This window comes from Rhineura floridana, chromosome 5 (genome assembly GCF_030035675.1).
Source record: "Rhineura floridana isolate rRhiFlo1 chromosome 5, rRhiFlo1.hap2, whole genome shotgun sequence".
Classification (NCBI taxonomy): domain Eukaryota; kingdom Metazoa; phylum Chordata; class Lepidosauria; order Squamata; family Rhineuridae; genus Rhineura; species Rhineura floridana.
Window position 1 is genome coordinate 179,767,491 of NC_084484.1, and position 21,967 is coordinate 179,789,457.

Sequence of the window (21,967 nt, forward strand, 5' to 3'; positions counted from 1 at the left end):
TTGCAAATATGTCTAGTGAGTGATGGCCAGTTGCTGCAGCTTAAGGCAAAAGCATCTCACCAGGTGGGACAGAGCTGCTACCTAGCTTCCCAGCAGGTGGGTCCCTGTTGCTCACTGGGAGGGGTGAGGCAGAGGGGAGGTTGGCATGGTGCAGATGCACTGGCAGAGCCAATCCGTCTCTCCTGTCAGTTTGTTTGCACCGTGCTGACCTCCCCGCTCCTTTTCTCCTCTTGGGAATCAACAGCGACCTACCTTCTGGGAAGCTAGTGTAGCACCTCTCTCCCCCCCAGCGAGCCATTTCTGCCTTAAGGTACTTAAGCATGTGTTTTGTGGAGTTGGTCGATGGGTGGAGGAACTGAAAATAAAGAACTTCCAAGATTGTGATAAACAGAAGGGAACGTGTATTGTTTGAGTATGCAGAGATCAATGATACCCTGCAGATTTTAAAAAAAAGACCTTCACATTTCTAAGGTGCACAGAAATCAACATCCTTGTATTTTAATTCATTTCACAGACCATTCTGAAAGACAAGTCTCTTTTCCAGTTTTTCATAGTTGGTTTCTGGGGCAATGTGTTTATGTCCCCACCCCTGCCAGTGCCCACTAATGAATACAGTCAGGCTGGTGGGCCTTTTTAATAGGGCATTCTTGGTGGTGGCCCTCTAGGAATTTGGTAAAAGTGGTAAGCGGTGGTAACTCAGCCGAAGCTCTGCTCACGGCCAGAGTTCGATTCCGACGAAAGGAGGAAGTTGAATCTCCGGTAAAAGGGGTCCCTCAGCCTTCCATCCATCCGTGATCGGTAAAATGAGTACCTGGCATATGCTGGGGGGTAAAAAAGGCCGGGGACGGAACTGGCAATCCCACCCCATATATATGGTCTGCCTAGTAAATGTCGCAAGACATCACCCTAAGAGTCGGAAAAGACTCGCACTACAAGTGCGGGGACACCTTTACCTTTCTAAGATATGGCATGTCCCATACCTTGCTCCTTTTAAGTGGGATTATTTCTTCCCTGTAGCTTTTAATGGTTAATAGGACTGTTGAAGTTGGTGTGTGGCTGAGTTTTATTGTTATTGTTTCATCATAAGAACATCAGAACATCTCTATGCTGGTCTTTAGAATTTAGTATTGTTATGAAATGAATTTTGAAAGGTTTTTGTCTTGTGTTTGAATGTGTTTTTTATATGTTTTGAACTGCTTTGTGATGCACATTGTCAAAAAGCAGATTATAAGCCCCTTAAGTAAATAAAATCCCATCTATGTCTGTTTGTTGTATATGGGTGCAATAATGAGAGAGTACTCAATTCTTAATTTAAACATTTTTCCTTGTAGATGTGTCAAGAATTCAACAGCACCTGGGCATGGGAAATGGAGAAGAAAGGGTACTTTGAAATGAGCATTGAATGCAAGTTGGGAATATTGAAGGTATTACTATTTTCAACTCACTTAATCCTTTTCTGGAATAGTTGTGATTGGACTCAATTTGGATGAGCCCCCAAACCATTGTTTGGAGCATTATAAATGTGCCTTGGAATTGTGCATCCACTTTCCCTCTTACTTGTCAATTTCCTCTGCCATTTCTGGGTTACTACAGCCCCAAACCATGGTTTGAAGTGAGTGCAGACTATGTTTTTGAGGTTAGTGCTAGTCATAGTTTGGAGGATAGTTCAAACTGAACCTTGGTGTATTATCAATAAATATTTATTTAAAAACTGTGAGAGGCTCTGAAAATATTTGTAATGGAAAGTTTATGTGAATGTTTATTGCTTGCTAATGAACTCAAAAACTTGTGAATATTATATATGTAGTGCTTGAGAGTATTTAGAGTGCCCCATACTACATTATATCAATAATTCTTACAGCAGCTCTGTAAGTTGGAACCTTATTTTAGTTAATTTAATTTAATGTTCTTAAAATATATTTAGGCAGCCTTTAATGGCAGAATCCCTCTTGAGGCAGATTACAAGATGAAAACATATAATAAAACATAATAAAGACAGCCAGAAGTAAACAAAGCAGTCACCCCCCCCCAAAAAAAATTTAAAATTCAGTAACAAAATTTATTTGTTAAAGCTCAATAAGAACACCTTCAAGGAAGGCCAAGAACACATGTGTTTTCAGAGCTTTCTAAAAGCCCTATGCCAACAACACCTGGTAGAACCCAGATGATAAGGCACTCCAGAGACCTGGGGTGTTGCAAAGAATACCCTCCCTCTAGTTGCTGCCGGTCTTCGCTCCTCTCACAGGCAGGCATGTGAGAATGGCCACAGTTGTTTATCTTAAAAGGCAAGGCAGGCTCATATATGGCTGTAGGTGGCCCTTCTTAACTTGGGCCCAAACCATTTCAGGCTCGAAAACTCAGAATTGCACTGGTGTCCAGTGCAGCTGGCATGATCTAGCTGTCACAGTAACCGACTGGCTTGCTCCCATCAATGCACAGGTGTCTACATGGGTGGTTCAGGTGGGTCATTCATTGAAAAGGCTGCCTAAATATGCCACTCCAGACCTACAGGGGAAAACAAATTAAAAAGAGATAAGGAAAGCAGCAACACTGGATTCTGCTAGCTTTGTTCATTATCACCTCTGCCTGGCTACAGCTCTCCAAAGTATCAGGCGTCCGTCTTTCCCAGACCTTTCTTGTTTCCAGAGACAGCCTTTTAACTGGAGATGCCAGGGAGTGAATCTTGAGTCTTTGCACATGCCAACTAGGTACCCTGCCCCTGAGCTACATCCCTCCCCATCAATTTCCTAAATCAAGCACTTCAGTGACTACTTTTTACAAATTAGTCTCTTGCCGTCACATTCTCAAAGAGTGCTTGTTTGGTGTTTCCTATAGTAGTTAAATGATACTTTTCTCCTTTTTCTCTAGTACCTTTGTGAGTGCCAGTTTGATGACAATCTAAAATTTAAGAACATCATTAACGAGGAAGATGCAGATGCTATGCGCCTTCAGCCGATTGGCAGAGACAAAGACGGCCTGACATACTGGTACCAGCTGGATCAAGATCATAACATTAGGATGTATGTTGAAGAGCAGGATGATCAAGATGGGTCTTCATGGAAGTGCATTGTCAGGTATTTTTTTAATCTCTAATTTTCCAGACTAGAGGCTAGTACTGTGACTTTAGAAGAAAGACTTCTCTTGGGTCCTTTTTCTAGAAAGGATTCCTGTGACTTTTTGAACTGTTCTCCTTTCTGACCCACCCTGTCAGGAAGTTCTTACAGCTGTTTCACATGGGCACGTTTGTTACAGTTTAGTGCAGCAACATTTAAATGATTTAACATTGAAATAATTTATTTTTAAAAGCTGAATGAAATACAAGGCTTACTAGGTGATAGGAATGTGTCTGGAAAGATGGCCACGGATACGGGTTGGGTGGTGAATGTTGGTCTGTGCTCCTCTTTATATGCCCAGGTTACTTTGGTTCCAGACCTGCTTTTAAATGTGGCCATGCTTTAGTTCTGCTATGCATGCAGGTAGGCCTGAGAGGAGGGTGGGAACTAGAGTAATGGCTGCTGGTGTCACAGAAGTGCAGCTGGTTTCCCAAAGCAATGATAAGACGCCTATGAAGTTCTTTAGGGGGAAGAGGCAATTGTTTTCCAGACACAGTCTATTTCCTTTCCCTTACTCTTCACTTTCCTGCTGATGCTAGCAAAGGGCAATGCAGGCAGACGTATGTGCCCAGGTGTGAGATACTATATATGACTGGCATGTTACGAGGTTTGGTGCTTTTCTTATTTTTTTTATCCAGAAGCCGTAACGAACTGGCTGAAACTCTTGAACTTCTCAAAGCACAAATTGATCCTGCGCTATTAAAAAAGCAGCAACAGGATAGCTCATCGCGAGAAAGCCCTAGTATTGAAGGTGAAGAGGCCAAAAAGGGTGAAGAAACGTCAGCCCAAGGTTTTGCTACTATTCTCATCTTGCAGTGGGCATTGTGCATTATTCTCAGTATTGACTGTTCCGGGAAATTTGCACACTGGGAATGTGGGTAAGAGTGGGGAAGTTCAATATTAAACGTCCTTTCAAATTAAAAAAGGGCATTTATCTTGGAAGACCCGAGAAGATTTTTTTAAAAAATAAGTGTTGCTGGTGTTGAAATAACATTAGGATAAACACCAGGCAAATCTCTCTTGGGAGAGCATTCCTTTATGGAGGTGCCAACACTGGGCTTGCTTGTTTTTTGGCCCTTTCTACCTCTGCTCTGTTCTGGAGAGCCAGGGTGGTGTAGTGGTTAAAGAAGCTCTCTTACACAGCATCAGACTTTTGGTCCATCTAGCTCAGTGTTATCTACACTGACTGGCAGCAGTTTTCCTGGGTTTCAGGCAGGAGTCTCCCCCAGCTCTACTTGGAGACACCAGGGATTGAACCTGTGACCTTCTGTATGCAAGGCAACTCTCTACAGCTCAGCTATGGCCCTCCCCCAAAGAACCCTCTCATAAAAACAGAGGAAGCTGCCTTACACTGAGTCAGACTGATAAGTCTCTCTGGCTCAGTATTGTCTACATCGGCTGGCAGCAGCACCCCATTGGTTTCATGCAGGAGATATTCCTCTTTCAACAAGCCTTTTAGGTTGAGACCTATCCCAGTCTGCGTCTGTGTTAGAATTGCTTAATAAGTTTTTTAATAATGCTTTTAAACCTTTTTAAAGTTGTTTTTTAAAAAAATGTTTTTAACACTGTTTTGCTTTAATGTATTTTCAGATCTGTTTTTATGATGTGTTAAAGTGTTTTTGGCGCTTTGTTTGCTGCCCTGGGCTCCTGCTGGGAGGAAGGGCAGGATACAAATTAAATAATAAATAAAATAAATAAATTTCTAGCCCTACTTGGAGATGCTGGGGATTGAACCTGGGACCTTCTGCACGCAAGGAAGATGCTCTTCCCCTGGGCTACGGCTCCTTCCCCAAATGTGCCCTCTGATTCTGCTATACCAGAATGGTTCATTCAGTAAAGGTGTCATTGAAAACATTTTTGTTCATACCCAAGCTAATACTTAGCATTTATATGACCAGCATGGGGTATAATAAATTGTTTAAAAGTTGTTTGGTATTAAGGAAAACAAGAAAGAAATCCTTAGGCGTCCCAAATATCTGGAAGACCACCTCCTTCCCTGCAGACCCTCTTGGGTGTTGAGCTCATCAGAAGGGTCCCTTTGGGTAATTTCGCTACCCTTGGACGTTCAAGAGTGGTGGCCTGGGAGAGGGCCTTCTCTGGCAGCTCCAAAGCTGTGGAACTCCCTTCCCACTGAGGTGCATCTGGCAACTTCATTGCACAACTTTTGGCGAATGTTGAAGATGCACCTCTTTCTCCTGGCCTTCGACACCTGAGATGTGTATTTTTAGGACCTGCCCTTTTTTCTGTGATGTCGTTTAGGTTGTTTTTAATTATATGTTTTAAAACGGTTGTAACCCGCCCTGGGACTTCTGGGTGAAGGGCGGGTGGTGGTGGTGGTAATAATAATAATAATGCTTCTGTGTCTGTTTTAAAAAACAGAAAGTGATTTGAAGGTGAAAGAAGAAAAAAAGGAGATAAAAGAGGAGCAGCAGCCAAAGCAGTTGGAAACCCTCCCACTTCCCGCAGTTTCAGAAGAGGAAAACAAGATCAAATTAGAAAAAGTGCAGGACAGAGAAATCATAAAGCTGCCAGTTATAGTAAAGTTAGATAAACTTTCAGAAAACAATGGGGAAATGCAGATTACCAAAGAAGAAAGTGACTCTTTTAAAGAAAACGTTAAACCTGTTAAAGCAGAAGTGAAGCTAGAGCCAAAAGACTTGAAAGATGTAAATAGCAACACAGCGAAAACTGTTCATGAGCATGAGAGGATAGAGTTCTGTGTCAGTGTCAAAACTCCCCAGGAAATTGTGGAGAGAACTGCGGAAGAAAGTGAGAAACTTAAAAATGACCAGCAGGCAAAAATCCCACTGAAAAAGCGAGAGATTAAACTGACCGATGATTATGACAGTCCATTAAAAGGGACCTTGCGAAAATGTATTACCCCAACAAAGGATGTTTTGAAGGAAGAAGGGAAGCAAGAGGAGGAGACATTTAAGAGAGTCCCTACAATTACTGATGGGAAACTTCTTGTAAATGGGGAGGTTAGTAGTGAGAAAATCATGCCAAATAACAAGTTGGAACATTCCTCCAGCACAAAGGAAGATACTCCCAGCCTGCCTAAGGAGAAAAATGGCATAAGTGGGGAGAAAACAGTAGAGACTGTTAGCGCAATAGTAAGAACAACTGAGGTTGAAAGTAGTTTGCATACAGGGAAGGAGGTAGCGGTTGTGATAGCCGATGTGCCTTTAAAGGAGGAAAACAGTCGTAAAGGAAAGGAAAACTTGCTGGACAGTGTAGAAGCACCTTCAAAAATGGATGATTTTCTTCAGAAGCCTGAAGAATCCATGAAAGCAAAAGATGGCCTGCCACCTCCCAAGGAATGTTTAGATAAATCCTTAAAGGCACCTTCCCCAAAGGAGCTGGTTACTCCAGCAGTTGAAGAGGGTCTGAAAAATAAAGTTGAGCCAAGAGAGAAACCGGATTTGCCAAGAGTGGATGTGACTCCACCGCCTGCTCCAGCCCTTCTCTCTGAGAAATCTGTTCCTGAAAGAGAGGACTCTGGCGCTAAAAGCACACTCCCCAATAAAAGCAAAATACAAGAAGGGCAGGATTCTAAGCCACAGAAGGGCTCTGACGTTGAAGGGAGCGAAACACTCAAACCAGGAAATGCCCAAAGTTCTGTCGAGGAAACTTCTGAGACTAAAAAAGAGCCTGTGAAAAGTAAGTGTAAATACAAGCTGATTTCTGAAGAAGAAAGTTCTCTAACGGAGAATAGGGAAATAACCTCTGAGAGGCAGAAAGATGGGATCAAGCTCACAATCAGAATCTCAAGCAGAAAGAAAACTGATCCTCCTCCAAAGACACAGAATGCAGCAGCTGAAAAGGAGGAAGAGGCAGCCGTCAACGTTGGTCGCATTTTACGGAGATCTCCCCGGATATCTAAACCTACTCCCAAAATAGTCGAGACCCGAGATCAGAAGCCTGAGAAAAAACGAAATGAGGAAGAGGAAGCGAGAGAGAAACCAGTGCAGAAGCAGGAGAAGAAAGAAGACTCAAAAAAGCAAGAGAAAGAAATGAATTCTAAGGCCAGCAAGGTAAAATATTCATATGAAAGTTGCCTTGAGTCTTCTGAATTTTGGTGGCTGCTGATGTTATTAATCCAAACCTGTGTCAAGACGCTTCAGTGTCTTTACCCAGCTCTTGTCTCCCCACACTCAATCCAGTTCTATTAATCTATACAATTTGGAACAGTTTTTCAGAAAATCGCTCATTTTGCAGGCATTGACCTATACCCAAGGCCTGGGAAAAAAACGGAAAAATTAAATAAAAACACCAGTTTTTCCCTGAAGCCGTTTTTGGTTTTTTTCTGGAAAATTGGAAAAATTGAAAAAAATGAAGAAAAAATGGATTATGGAATGTTTTATTTTAGCATGATGAATAGAATGTTTCATTGAATCTTGCCCCCCCTTTTCCTCAGTTCTTTTTGTGGGAATGGATGCTTTATGTCTGCTTGACACTGTGGAGGACTAGTGGAGACATAAATAATTTTCTTTGTTATTAATGTTGATTATTTCTTCTGGTTTTTTTAAATTGTTTTTTGCCTGCTCCTCATAAACTGGCAAAACGAAAGAGGTTCCTTACAGGTCTGTTGTTCCTTACAGTTCAGGATCCATATGTAACAAAAAAAATAAAAAATTTAAAAAGTAAATTCAATTTGTAATAATTGTTTGAATAAAATGTACTTTTAATATACCAAATGTGATAATTTTATGCCAGACCAACTTGTACATAATTACATTTTATGTTCCTGAAGTAACAAAGTGACTTTCAATCTGTAAAACGTGCTAATACTGCATTTTTTCAATTTTTCTGAAAATTTCTGTTTTTTTCTGAAACCTGTTTTTTTTCCATGGCTTCAAAATTTCTGGAAATTTTACATCTCTAGTTTGGATTACTGCCCCATCTCATAGATCCTGATACACAGCAGGCTTATGCTCAGTTTGCAGCACATTTGTCTATGGAACAGATTATTGGTATTTGTTTGTTTGGGAGGGGGAGAATAACGTAGTGTAAGGGAAGCCTGTATTCAAAAAAGCTATTGGCCTTGTTCAGACGTAGCATTAAATCATCACTTGGCATTATGAGAACAGGCCTCAATGAGTCTTGGGTTAGGGTGTTCCCCTCCTTCCTGTGGTTTGGCCATAAGGAGAAGTTTGGAAGCGTTTACTTCCATTTTTTAGTAAATGCAGCTTATTGTGACGTTCAAGTCTGGACAGACTGTGGTTAATCTCAGCAATGGTTTGTTGAAATAAGCTAACTTCAAACCATGGCTTACGAAACTAACTTGTTTAAAAGAAAACAATCATAGTTAAGATCAAGCACAGTTTAGGATTCGGAGGACGTGCTAAACTGTGACTAAACTCAAATAGAAGCAGAAGCTTCCAGTCTCCTTGTGGTTACCCTGGAGAAGAAAAGAGGAGGGGGGAGCATGAACCCAAGGCTCCCTGCATTCTTGTAATGCTAAACTGTGATTTATCGGTTGGATCGGAATGCAACCATTGTCATGCCCAGAAGATATTGTATAATCTGCCCATTTTAATTTTTTTTATTTGGTGAAATGTAAATTGGAGGAATACGTCATTCAACATGGAATTGTAACCAAGTGTTGAGATGGTGAGCCTTTCCTTGTCACTGGATTTCTAGGCTTCCCAGCGAAGTAAAGTTCGGTGGGCAGGTACTCGAACTCGTGGCAGGTGGAAATACTCGAGCAATGATGAGAGTGAGGATTCAGAGAGTGAAGAAGACTCGGAAGAGGAAGAGGAGGAAGAAGAACCTGCACCTGCTGATGACGATGAGCCATGCAAGAAGTGTGGCCTCCCCAATCACCCAGAGCTAGTAGGTTCTTTGAGAATGGTGAAACTAAAAAGTCAGTCTTTACAGGGATACTGGTTCAATTCCGACATCATTCTAAACTGAGGTTGAAGGAAGCTTAGGTATGATTTGGCATGATGTCTGAATTTACAAAGCGTGGTTTGTGCCCAGCCACCAAGCAAGGACTGGGTGCGCAAATCATGTTTTAATGTGATGTCTGAATTGAGGGACCACATTTATGGTCACTTCTTCCGGCTGCTGCACCCTGAAGGCAGAATTAACTTACGAGGCTCACAGGATGAAAAATGAAAGCAGACAAAGCAGTTCTAAGTCATGTTGTGCCTGTTGTGCATTTGGAAGTTCAAACTAGGGAGGGGGTTCTAAACTTTTATGTGTTTATGACATTTTAATCTTGCCCTTCCAAGGAGTTCAGGGCAGCGTACAAGGTCTACCCCCACTTTTATCCTCAGCAACAAAACTAATATAGTTTAAGCTGAGACATAGTGGGTGATATACAGTGTGTGTCAGGGTAGACTAGTGAGCCTACTCTTGTGTGTGATTTAGTTGGCTATCACCCACTGAGCTTCATGGTCGAGTCAGGATTTGAACCTGGGTCTCCTTAGTCCTAGTCCGACACTCCAGCCACTCCACCACACAGGCTGTCAAAATAATTAGTGCAAATTATGGCTCAATGTGATCCATTGAACTAGAAATCATAATATTAAACATTAAAAAATACAAGAGGGGTAATAAAATTTGGCAAAATGTTACACCCTAAAATATTCTTGTGCATGTATATGTTAGTTTAAAAGTCACTCTGTTGCTTTTGTCCCTTTTCTGTGGATGAGAGCCAAGATTCCAATCACATTGCTACCCTTTGTAGTAGTAGTTATATCTGGGCTCATGGTCTTGCAGCACGTTTCAGTTGGTTTGTTTGTCATGGCTTCTGTCCAAGGATCCTGTGTGATCTGTAGTTTGGCAAAGAAGCTGGGCACCTGAGAGAAGTCTTGGAATTCTTGGGAAATGGCAGGGCTCTTTGAGGAAACAGGACAACCTAAGGACAACCCAGTAGGTCTTTTCCACCATTGTAACTCGTATGATTGAACAGAGAATTGCTTCTCTCAGAGGATTATATGAAATATTTTGGGGGCAGAAAGAACCTGAATGTCCTCTAATAAAAATATGCTGTGTTGAGATGTACTTTGGTCTTCAATTCCCTGAAGAATCTCCCATATAATGTGATAAAAAAGAGACCTTGCTATTTTTATCCAGTTAAAATCAACAATGTGCTACTTTAACAACTTCCCATTTGAGTCTACAGCTGCACCAGAAGAGAGGAGACAGAAGGTTTTGCTTCCTCTGCATGGCCACAATGAATACAGATTTAATCTAGGAATGTTGTTATGCCTGGAGCATGATCCGGTTAACCCCTTTCAAGTCCTGTTGATTTCAGTGGGACAGTTAATGTTCCATTGAGGTTAGTGGGACTTAAAAGAGCTTAACTTTAATGGATTTGTGCCCTCTGTGCTTTCTAGCAAAAGTAACCATTTATCCTTGTATGCATATATCAGACACTACACTTTCCAAATATGTATATCGACCTTCCCCAATCTGGCACCTCTAGATGTTGTTGGACCACAACTCCTGTTATCTCTGACCATTGACCATGTTGGCTGGGACTGATGGGAATTGTAATCTAAAACATCTGAAGGCACCAGGTTGGCGAAGGCTGATTAATGCAAACATAAGAAAGCCAGGTGCACCTTGATGTGCTTCACAATGTGGGTGCAAGCCCCACTGATACTTTGGTTTATTTCCGCAGATTCTCCTGTGCGACTCTTGTGACAGCGGCTACCACACAGCGTGTCTTCGACCCCCACTGATGATCATTCCCGATGGAGAGTGGTTCTGCCCACCTTGCCAACATGTAGGCCTTGTCTTATTTTACTTTTCTGTCCCTCATGCAAATGCTCAGTTGTGGTGTAGTCATAGAAAGGAGCCTTCTCTTCATGTCTCCTCCATTCCTTTTGGCAGTGCTAGGTTTTTCTTTACATTGGGCTTAGTACCCATTATTATAAAAAGAAGTTTAAAATAACAGAAGTAGCTTTGTGTGTCTCTGGAACAAGGCTATATTGTAATCTTAGGAAAATAACATTTAATTTACAGTGACCAAATTGCATCATAAAAACATTTGTTTGCAGGCACACATAACTTTCTGCAGCTTACTGTCAGAAACCAATTAATATATAAGCATAAACTAAACACAAACCATCCATTGCTTGTTCCCTGTTATCTGCTAATATACTCGGGTGTGTGTACACTGCGCTTCAAAAAAAAGAGAGGGGAAAATAATGTCTGTGTCCAGGCAATCCAGATTCTGTACACAGAAAGGCTAGGGTCTGCAACCAATTTAAATTCTGCAATTTGAGAAAATGTGCATCATTATTTTAATAATTTATTCTGATTCTATGATGTTGACATCATTCTGGAGAGACAAGGACAGTGAAACCTGGTCCCAGAATAACTTCTTCAGTAACCTCAGAATCAACTTCTGTCCTCTGTCTTACGTAGAGTTTTCTAATACTTAATTTGACTTTAAAAAAAAACTGCTACAGCACACTGAGTTGATGATTCAGTGGAGGCTACAGCTAGTGGAGATCTCATCTTTGTACATGTAAGATTAGGGTGTCTGTGTTTTCTTGACTGTCGCTTTGCATCATGCTGAATCTCATCTCTCATTCTTTTTCTCTCCAATCACCAAACTCAAGGGAGAGCTTTAACATATAATAGGTTCACAGTGCATTTAGGATTTTGCAGTCCTTAGCAAAATGCAAATAATGCCCTCTTTATATTTGGCTGCCTTAATATCTTACCTGATTCTAGTTCATTTATCTCATTTAAATACTGCCGCTGCTAGTACAAATCCTCGAGGAACCCTGCTGTTAACTTCTCTTCATTGTGAGAATTGTCAATTTATTCCTACCTTCTGTTTCCTTTCTTTTAACCAGTTACTGGTCTCTGTAAAAGGACATGTCCTCTTTTCGCATGACTGCTAAATTTCCTTAGGAGCCTTTGGTGAGGGACTTTGTCAAAAGCTTTTTGAAAACCCAAGTATACAGTGTCCACAGGGATCACCCCATTCTGCATTTGTGTTGATACCCTGAAAGCATTCTAAAAGGTTAGTGAGGCAAGGTTTCCCTTTGCAAGTGCCATGCTGAGTCTTCCTCAGCAAGGCTTGTTCTTCTGTATATTGAGCAGTTCTAACCATCATATTTTTCACCCAAATTGCCAAAGGAGTATGCTTGGCTAACAAGTCTATTAATTTCCTGGATTTGCCCATTGGTCCTTTTTGGGAAAAAACCTGATGTTAATGCTGGCTACCTTTCAGCCCGCTGGTGATGAGGCTGATTTTAGTGACATAACATACTTCAGCTCTTACTACTGTCAGATGGATGACTTTTGACTTCTTTTGCCAGTTCTGAATCTTCGTCCTTTGGGGCCCCTTGTTTCCTAGTGACAGATGTGAACAACTGGATTTAGGGGAGGGAGGGAGGGAGGGGTGTAGCTCAGCAGTAGAGCACTGGCTCTGCATATAGAATCAATCTGGTTTAGTTCCTGTCATTTCCAGTTAAAAGGGTTAGGTAGCAATGGAGAGATGCTTTGCTGGGAACCCTGCAGAGCTGCTGCAAGTCAGAGCAGGCAGTACTGAGCTAGATGGACAAATATTTATTTATTATTACATTTAGGTCCCACCTTTCCTCCAAGGAGCTCAAGGTGGTATACAAACATGGTTCTCCCCTTCTCAATTTTATCCTCGGAACAACCCTGTGAGGTAGGTCAGGCTGAGAGGCAGTAACTGACCCAAGGTCACCCGGTGAGCTTCATGGCCAAGTGAGGATTCAAACCCTGGTCTCCCAGGACCCTGTCTGACTAACCACTACACCACACTGGCTTTCTACTAATCTGGTATAAAGCCGCTTCCTCATTGCTGGCTTCTGTATTCTCACAGAGAGAATAGCTGTTGTTCTTTGACCCCAACATGCCTACGTGCAATCTGAGATCTTTTTTTTTGCTTCAGAAAGCCTAACCGAACTAACTGCAGTCCTAAGCATGTTTACTCAGAAGTGAGTCCTCCTGTGTTCAGTGGGGCTTACTCCAAAGTAAGTGTTCATAGGGTTGCAGCCTGTGTAATGGCACCCCCATTTCCAGGATCATCTTTTTCCCCCCCACCTCCAGCACTTTGCTTTTGTTGTACTTGCTGTGCTCAGCACAAAGCCTGAAGAAGGTGTGCTCAAAATGCTAGCTCATTAAGACTTTTTAGTTGGTTGTCAGTCTTGTAAAAGTATTATGCCTTTGTTTCTGTTTGACTCAGCTCTTCAGATCCCTTCTCTCCCCCTACCCCGCCAGCACCCCACTTCCCTCTCCCTTGCCTCAGTGAGTCAGGGATGGGTGTTCCTCCAGCATCACACACAATGCAAAATGATGCAGGGGATCATCTGCAGCACAATCCTAAACAGTTTACTTGGAAGTAAGTCCCATTATTTTCAAAGGGGTTTATTCCCAGGTAAGTACCAATAGGTTTGCAGTTGTATCCGGCTTAGCGCTAAGTTAAAGTCACTTAGTGGTACACATGTTCCGCTGGCCAAATGTTTTGCGCCTGCAGAATGTTGTTGTGCAAAAGAATGCAAAAGCAGGTTGCTGGTAAGTTCGTTGCAAAATAGAATGTGCCGTCTGTTGCACAACAGTTTCCAGCTGTTGTGTTGGGTTATTCCATTGTGCAGCTTTAAAACTTTCTAACAGAATTCAGAATTCATAGTACATCTTTGTTGTCTGACAGTTGTGTTGCCTCACTCCGCTTCTAATGCACTAAAATGGTTTTGTTTTTAGCTGTTTGCGAATCTAGCAGTTTGCTCTTCCATTTCTTCTTGGCTTGCCTTATTGATGAAATTTACATTTTTCCCTGTGACTACATTAACTGTTCTGCTTTCTTTCTGCCACTTGATTCTGTTTTTTCTAATTTATGGCATATGTTTTATTCAAGCATTTCTGGCAGTTATTGTTTTATAAATATGATGTTTTATAGGTGTTTTTAGTGATTTGTCATTTGTTTGCCACTCTGGGCTCCTTCTGCGAGGAAGGGCGGGATATAAATTTAATAAATAACATTCAAGGACCTGAATGGGTTTAACATTCCTAATAGCATTTTTTAAAAGCTTTATTTTAACTAACCCTCTTGTTCTTGCCAGAGACCCCCATTTGAATGTAGTCATCAAGGATGTTGCATTTTCCAGGCCATTTTCTTGTGCATTTTGAACTTGTCACCCTGTGGTCACATTTTCCAAGTGGTTCAACCATATTTAAGTCTGCTGCCAGACCCTCAGCACTGTTTAAGTTTCAAGCCAACTCTTCTAATTTTAAAGCTCTGTAGGTCAGTGGTTCTCAGATCTGGGACTAAAGCAGACAGTCTTATTTTAGATGAGGCTGCATCCCTCCTGAAGAAGTAGTTGCGTAGTTTGGGAGTACTCTTAGGTCATTCTCTGTCCCTGAAGCTTAGGAGGCTTTAGTGGCTCAGAGTGCCTTTGGCCAACTGTGGGTGGTTCACCAGCTACAACTGTTCCTTGATAGAGAGAGCCTGGTCACAAAAACCATGCTCTGGCAACCTCCCAGTTGGATTACTGTAAATCACTGTTTGTGGGCTGTCCTTCAAGACATGCCTAATATGGAATGTGACTGCTGGGCTGTTTTGTGGAGCAGCTTGAAAGAGCCACATAACAGTAGTGTTAAAAGAGCTGCTGTGGCTGCCAATGCATTTCTGGTCTGAATTCAAGATGTAGGTGATGACCTATAAAGCCCTGAATGACTTGAGACCGAATGCTTAATGGAGCACTTCTCTCAACGTTACCCTGCCCGGGCATTAACATCTTTCAGGGAGACCCTTAGCATACCACCATTGAAACCATATATTATGTGGTGACACAGGAAAGGGCCTTTTTTGTAGTGGCACCCCTGCGGTGGAATAGCTTCCCCTCTGTCTGGCACCAACTTTAGCTCCATTTCAGCACCAGGCTAAGATCTGGTTATTCTCTCAGGCATTTATGAATTATTAAACTCTGTTGTTTAGTAATAAGGGAATCAGCTGCTCTGTCTTTTAAGTTTCTTAGGGTTTGAGATACTGCTGAAATGATTGTTTTAAATGCATTTTTGTACCCTGCCCTGAAAACTGTTTGATATAGGGCAGGATATAAATATTTATACTGTTAGGACAGAATATGGAGAAACCGTTTGGTTCCCCATCGGAAAGGGTGTGAGACAGGGGTGTATTTTATCACCCTATTTATTTAATCTGTACGCAGAACATATCATACGGAAAGCAGGATTGGACCAAAATGAAGGAGGTGTGAAAATTGGAGGGAGAAATATCAATAATTTCAGATATGCAGACGATACCATACTACTAGCAGAAACCAGTAATGATTTGAAACGAATGCTGATGAAAGTTAAAGAGGAAAGCACAAAAGCAGGACTACAGCTGAACGTCAAACAGACTAAAGTAATGACAACATAAGATTTATGCAACGTTACAGTTGATAATGAGGACATTGAACTTGTCAAGGATTATCAATGCCTTGGCACAATCATTAACCAAACTGGAGACAATACTCAAGAAATCAGAAGAAGGCTAGGACTGGGGAGGGCAGCTGTGACAGAACTAGAAAAGGTCCTCAAATGTAAAGATGTATCACTGAACACTAAAGTCAGGATCATTCAGACCATGGTATTTCCGATCTCTATGTATGGATGTGAAAGTTGGACATTGAAAAGAGCGGATAAGAGAAAAATCAACTCATTTGAAATGTGGTGTTGGAGAAGAGCTTTGCTCATACTATGGACTGCAAAAAAGACCAATAATTGGGTGTTAGAACAAATTAAACCAGAACTATCACTAGAAGCTAAAATGATGAAACTGAGGTTATCATACTTTGGACACATAATGAGAAGACATGATTCATTAGAAAAGATAATAATGCTTGGAAAAACAGAAGGAAGTAGAAAAAGAGGAAGGCCAAACAAGAGATGGATTGATTCCATCAAGGAAGCCACAGACCTGAACTTACAAGATCTGAACAGGGTGGTTCATGACAGATGCTCTTGGAGGTCACTGATTCATAGGGTCGCCATAAGTCGTAGTTGACTTGGAGGCACATAACAACAATAAATATTTTAGTTAATAAATAAAATAAAGTGTCCCAAGACACAACCTTGGATAATGTCTAGAAATGTTGCTGCTTTTATCAAGAGCAGTATTTATATCTGCTCATTTAGTTGGCAGGTAGAAATGCCCAGTATTCCTGAACTCTGCCTTTTTTTTTGGTCCAGATTTCTTTTGTATCCCAAGAGCAATCAAAAATCTTTATCTGCTTGAGCTAATGATGTTGTTACTATCACTAATAGGCTTGTAATTTCCACCCACAATGATTTCTGCGAATACCTGTGCTGGCTTTGACATACACTGCAGTGGAGGCAGCTCTGTTAGGCAAATGGGGCACCAGCCTCAGCCTGCCCCTGACCTGCCAGCCTTCTGACTTTAAAACCAGTCTAGGGGGGGCACTGTGTGCCGACTTCTTCTCCTCAGTCTCAGTGTTGCTTGTATAGAATTCAGCAGGGAGGAGGATGGGGACAAAACTAGAATTAGTTGGCTCTGCCTGTTGTTAGCTCAGGTTCCATTTACTGTTTGGGCTCCCTGCTTTCTGCCCTACCAGTCCCAATGGACACCAGCCACCCCAATACGCTATAAAACCATCTCATGTAAAATCTGCTGCCTTTTCAATTTTGTATCCAGGGATAACGTTCTGATTTTCCACAGTTCCTCTACTTTTTGTATACGCCTAACTAATTGTTGTAAACTGCCTAGAGAGCTTTGGCTATGGGGCGGTATACAAATAATAATAATAGTAATAATAGTAATAATAATACATTCTCATTTTCATTCCAATTGGGGTTTGAGGATTCTAGCATTTCCATGAAAAGCTATGCATGTGTGTTTACAGAAACATGCACACACAGTTTAACATTTATAAAGGACCCATGGTTTTCTAAGTGCTATACAGATGTACATCTGTTGTTGTGTGCCATTTGTCATTGTCAGATCATACAGGCCCTGTGCAGATGTAATATTCCTAATTGCTTAGCTCATGGCATTATTTTCTCTGCACTCTTCCATTCAGGAGTGCAAATTTCCTCCACAGAAGCATTGATCATGGCTAACTTAGGTTTCCTTCTAAACCAGGTCTAATTTGGTTTTGAAGTCCATTGTTGCTAAAAACACTTTATCATAGGTAATGATGGGAGGAATTTGCTCTCCTGGAAGGATGGGAGGGAATGTGAATTAAACCCTTTTTTATTGTTAACCATCAGCAATCAAGTCCAGTATGTTTCAGGTGGAGTCAGTCGCTTTGATGAAGGCTTTCTCTCTCTCCCCCCTCCCCCGGTCCAACATTCCCCTGTGACTCTGACATTCTCATTCATGTATTGTGAACCTTTTGCTTCTGCCTGCCGCCTGTGGAATAGGTGGCATTTCTGTGGGCTTGAACTGCAAGACCAGACTTGGGAATAATAAAATGTAGTGCATACTTTTGAGCATGCTTCACAGTGAGGGTCATCCAAAGTTTCCAAAGGGAAGGTTTCCAAAGTAATTTGCGTTTCCTAATTTTGCCAAGCAGTCTTTCTTTTTCTCACTGCCTGATGTCTGGAGAACTGTCAGGTGTTTGCTGCCTGTGACAGTCATCACACTGAAGAGGAATGTTTGGGATGGGGCCTGTTAAGAAATTGGCTGCATCAAGATGTTTGCGGTGTATGTTAATGCTACATTTTGGTTTATTCCCATAGAAATTGCTCTGTGAGAAGTTGGAAGAACAGCTGCAGGACCTGGATGTTGTCTTGAAAAAGAAAGAGCGTGCTGAACGAAGGTATCAAAACATAATTTGTTAGTGAATGGTTTAGCAATCCCTCTAAACACACATAGCAAAAGGCGTCCAGCAAGTGAGAAAATACTAACAGATTGTATTTGCATCACTGTCATATTACTGACAGTATACCTTGTTTTTATATGCTTAAACATCAATAAAGACAGGGTTTTTTTTAAAAAAAAGTTGTAGTAACTGAGTGGGAATCTTCCTGCTGGGTTTTGTAGGTTATGGGGTGCAGAAGACATCCCATCCTCGGAACTAGAATAATTTCATAAAGTTTGAGAAATGTTGTTTGTGTGGTAGAGATGGGTTGTATCCAGAGGGACTTCCATTTTCTCTGTGTGTGTGTGCTGCAGATCTGTTCGTCAATAAGCATGTAGGCTTTCAGGTTGGCTTTTCTGTGATATTAGAACATGCAGAGCAGCATGGCTCCATCCTAAGCCTCTCTTATATATGACTAAGATTTTGGCAGTATTGTTGTTATCTTGTAAGTTCATTTAAGGGTGAAAAGAGTTGCCCTCAGGCCAACGCCATGTAATCACAGTGTGACTTTTCCTAAAGTGGTGGCCGTTTTGCAGAGGGCAGGAAGGTCGCAGCAGTGTAGGGATGAAAAGGGGAGAATCACAGAACACCCATAGTTCTTTAATGGGGAAGCTTTGAAGCCCGAGTGTGAGGGGCAATAGCGTGCTGATTGCTGTACCAGAAATACATTTTTCAGGGTTGGATCAACTCAGTAGGTCTCCTTTTTCTTTATTTGGAGGACAGGAACCTTCTCATCACTGAGAAGTTTTTTTTCACAGAAAAGTTAGGGAAGCCTCACATTTTGTACTTTAGAAATTCTTGGGTTGTTTTTTTGGTTCAGTCTTAATACACTTTCCTCTTACAAATCAACATGAAAAGGACGGGTCTGGGTATGAGGTGATCTCATGTTTGTGTGTGTATTTCTTGCTGACGCTCAGAAAAACTAGTTCTGCTTTCTAATGCTGTCTTTGACCAATGGGATGGTTCTGCTGGGTGTGAGGAAATCGGCCAAGAAATGAGATAACATTTAATTCAGGGTCTTCACGTTCCTCCGAAAGTGCCAAAAGATTGCCCTTGCTTCTTGTCCTCATTTCACAGTGTTTAGGAAGGCACAACGAGCCAGAAAACGGGCTGTGGGGTGGGAGATGCAGTCCAGAATACTCCAGGGCCTTGCCACCCCTTCGACTCCAAATGAACCAAAGTGGGGGTTAGCCCAAGGACACGCGACACTTTTGTCTACACTGACTGGCAGCTGCTCTCCAGGGTTTCGGGTAGACGTCTCTCCCAGCCCTACCTGGAGGTGCTGGGGATTGAACCTGGGACTGTCTGCATGCAAGGCAGAGGCTCTACCACTGAGCTACAGCCCTTCCCCAATACATTTTATCTCTATAATAATTTTCCACCCTGACCTAAGAGGTCAAAGGATCTAAAGCAGCCTTCCCCAACCTGATGCCCTCCAGATATTTTGAATTCAACTCCCATGAGCCCCAGCCTGCATGTCCAATTGTCAAACAGGTTGGGGAGCCTGATTTAAGGCAGCGTTGTCCTTTACTTTATATTACTTCTATTATTTGCCTTCTGTTGCAAAAGTGGGACATAAATGTTTTAGATAAATAAATGCAATGAGAGAGAGATAAATTCAGCAGTGATATTGCTAGCCATACACATTTATCAGCCCATGCACCAACATGTCTATGTTAGTCTGAAGCAGATGTAACACTGCCCAATTTCCTAACAATAGTTTGTAGTTCAGGAATGCTCCATAGGTGTGTGGGTCTTTTCTCTTGACCTCACGCACCCTTCCTCCATTCGCTTTCATTTTTTGGGCTAACCATGGTTGGCATTCCACCTGTGCTGGAGCTTTCATTAACCAGGTTTAGCACCAACCCAGTGTGCAGAAGTCACTTAATGGCCATGTTGGAGCCAGCTATGGGTACAGCTAGATAAAGGATACAGGTCTGGTATTAAAGTAAACAGGTGCCGTTATGCTTTAACCTACAGTATAGGGGAAATGTGGCAATGTGAGCAGGTACTGTGAAGAAATGTCACCTTTTTTTATTTTTCCCTCCAAGGAAAGAACGCCTTGTGTATGTGGGTATTAGTATCGAGAACATCATTCCTCCACGAGTAAGTGAAATGAACTCATTGATATCTTTTACTTTCAGGCATAGAGCCAGGAGTGTGTATGCTGAAAACAATACAAATTCTGCCCCAAGAAAAGCTGAATCTGCAATACACATAAATTGCCCAAATCAATTTGTATGCATCTGCTTATTTTGCCTGATAAATTCTCCTGTTGCGAAGGGTTCAGGAGCTGTGCAGGGCAATAAAACCTGGCTCTCTGACCACTAAAAATCCAATGCACTCTTTGTGCTTCCCTTCTCCATTGCCTATGGCTTCTGCACGTGCTTATTTGTAAGTCTGTCTGTGCAGTCGTGTGGCCTGGGAACTTGCCATTGTTGTCAGAATCTCCACCTTGGCCCTTGTTGTTTGATCAGTCTCACCCTCTCACATTTGCAAGTCAGGGTGAGACTGGTCTAACGACACGTGCCAAAAACTACATGATGTAATAGTTACAAGAGGTTGTATCCAATGCTAATCCTATGCAGAGTAGACCCATTGAAATTGATGACCGTGACTCATTTAGGTTCATTGATTCCAATGAGTCTACTCTAAATAGAACTTATTTGGATACAACCCTAGGTGGGGGTTGGGGGGAGGAACAGTTGTGCAGTTGTTTGTGCAACAGATTGTTGCTACTGGAAAAGCGGGGGATTAAGGCTGACATTGTAACATCAATGTGTAGCGAAAACCTTTAACATTGGCTACAGCTATTATTTATTTGTTTGTTTAATACGTTGGTTGCCTCCTACCTAGTGGTCTCTAGGCAACTTACAACATATTATATAACACATACAGCTATTGCTGTGCTTAACAATGGTGTGTCTTGAACCAGGAGCCTGAAATACCTGAAAGTGTGGACGAAAAGAAGAAAGATTCCAAAAAATCAAAAGCAAAGCTGCTTGAAAGGAGGTCAACTAGGCAACGGAAGTGCATCAGCTACAGGCAAGCGACTTCTTTTTTGAAGGGATGCAATAAAAGAATCTTCAGTTCACGGTGGCAATGTTTAAAAAAAAAGGAGAGGAGGGTAGAAGGGAGGGTTGTCTCAGCAGCAGAGGGAGGCTGACTTCAGTTCAGTCTTCCTCATCCTCAAAGTGTCTGGGGGTTGGGGTTGGTCTCAGACAAAGTGCACAGTCCGAGCACAATTCTTCTCCTCTCCCTCCAGCAGTGGAGGAAGGCTAAGGGGATTGAGACTCCCTCCCTGCAAATGCTTTGGGGAGCAAGGGAATTGGACTCAAAGGGCACCTTTTATTCAAGACCAGCCTCAACTTCCCATCTGTACTGCTTCAGCAGCAGAATGTGGCTGTTCTACGCAGCCCCCTGCCCCTCCAAAGGCTCAGGTTTGCTGCAGTGGGCAGGGTGTGCTTGCATGCTTCCCATTGCTACCATGAATATTCCCCATTGACACATGCACAGTGGAGCTTGTTGACGCGCACATCTCCTGACTGTGACAGTTTTGGGTAGAGGAGAAGTGTCACTCTGGTGTCCCAGCTCTTTTTCTGCAAGGGTCTGGGAAAGGGGGTGGGAAATCTCCTGGTGCCACAGGGTCTATCCTTCCTTATCTTCCAATTTTGTGCCGTCAGTTACAACGCATCGGTTTGCTGAATGCTATGTGTTATTTCACATCATACTCCTCTTATATTGGATTTGGCATGTGTAAGTACCATGGTGGCAAGCTGCACATTCCACATCAAAATATGCAGCAAAGCTCCAGCACTGCCTCTTGAATGGTGGCATAGTTAAACTATGGAATCTGCTGCCATAAGATTGGTGATGGTCACCAGCTTGGATGGATTTAAAAGGAGATTGATGATTGATTGACTGATTGATATCCTGCCCTTCCTCCCAAAGGGAGCCCAAGTTCATGGGAGATAAGGCTGTCAGTGGCTACTAGGCATGATGGCTGTGTACTCCTCGAGTATAGGAGACAATATG

At 42.1% G+C, this 21,967-nt stretch overlaps 1 protein-coding gene across 6 annotated transcripts in view; it reads left to right on the plus strand.

Annotated features, from left to right (window-relative positions):
- The window catches only part of RSF1 (remodeling and spacing factor 1), a 68,662-nt gene that overhangs the window by 21,215 nt on the left and 25,480 nt on the right, over positions 1-21,967 (plus strand). For 5 of the 6 annotated variants that reach the window (XR_009762921.1, XM_061629006.1, XM_061629003.1 and 2 more), the window contains exons 3-11: positions 1,332-1,424; positions 2,869-3,074; positions 3,752-3,903; positions 5,493-7,147; positions 8,757-8,948; positions 10,747-10,851; positions 17,811-17,890; positions 19,984-20,038; positions 20,868-20,977. Coding sequence is in view for 5 of the 6 variants with exons in the window: in XM_061629006.1 (XP_061484990.1) it covers positions 1,332-1,424; positions 2,869-3,074; positions 3,752-3,903; positions 5,493-7,147; positions 8,757-8,948; positions 10,747-10,851; positions 17,811-17,890; positions 19,984-20,038; positions 20,868-20,977 (2,648 nt within the window). In the remaining variant the exon portion in view is untranslated. The remainder of the gene's footprint in view (positions 1-1,331; positions 1,425-2,868; positions 3,075-3,751; positions 3,904-5,492; positions 7,148-8,756; positions 8,949-10,746; positions 10,852-17,810; positions 17,891-19,983; positions 20,039-20,867; positions 20,978-21,967) is intronic. The other variant, XM_061629004.1, reaches the window with a different exon arrangement.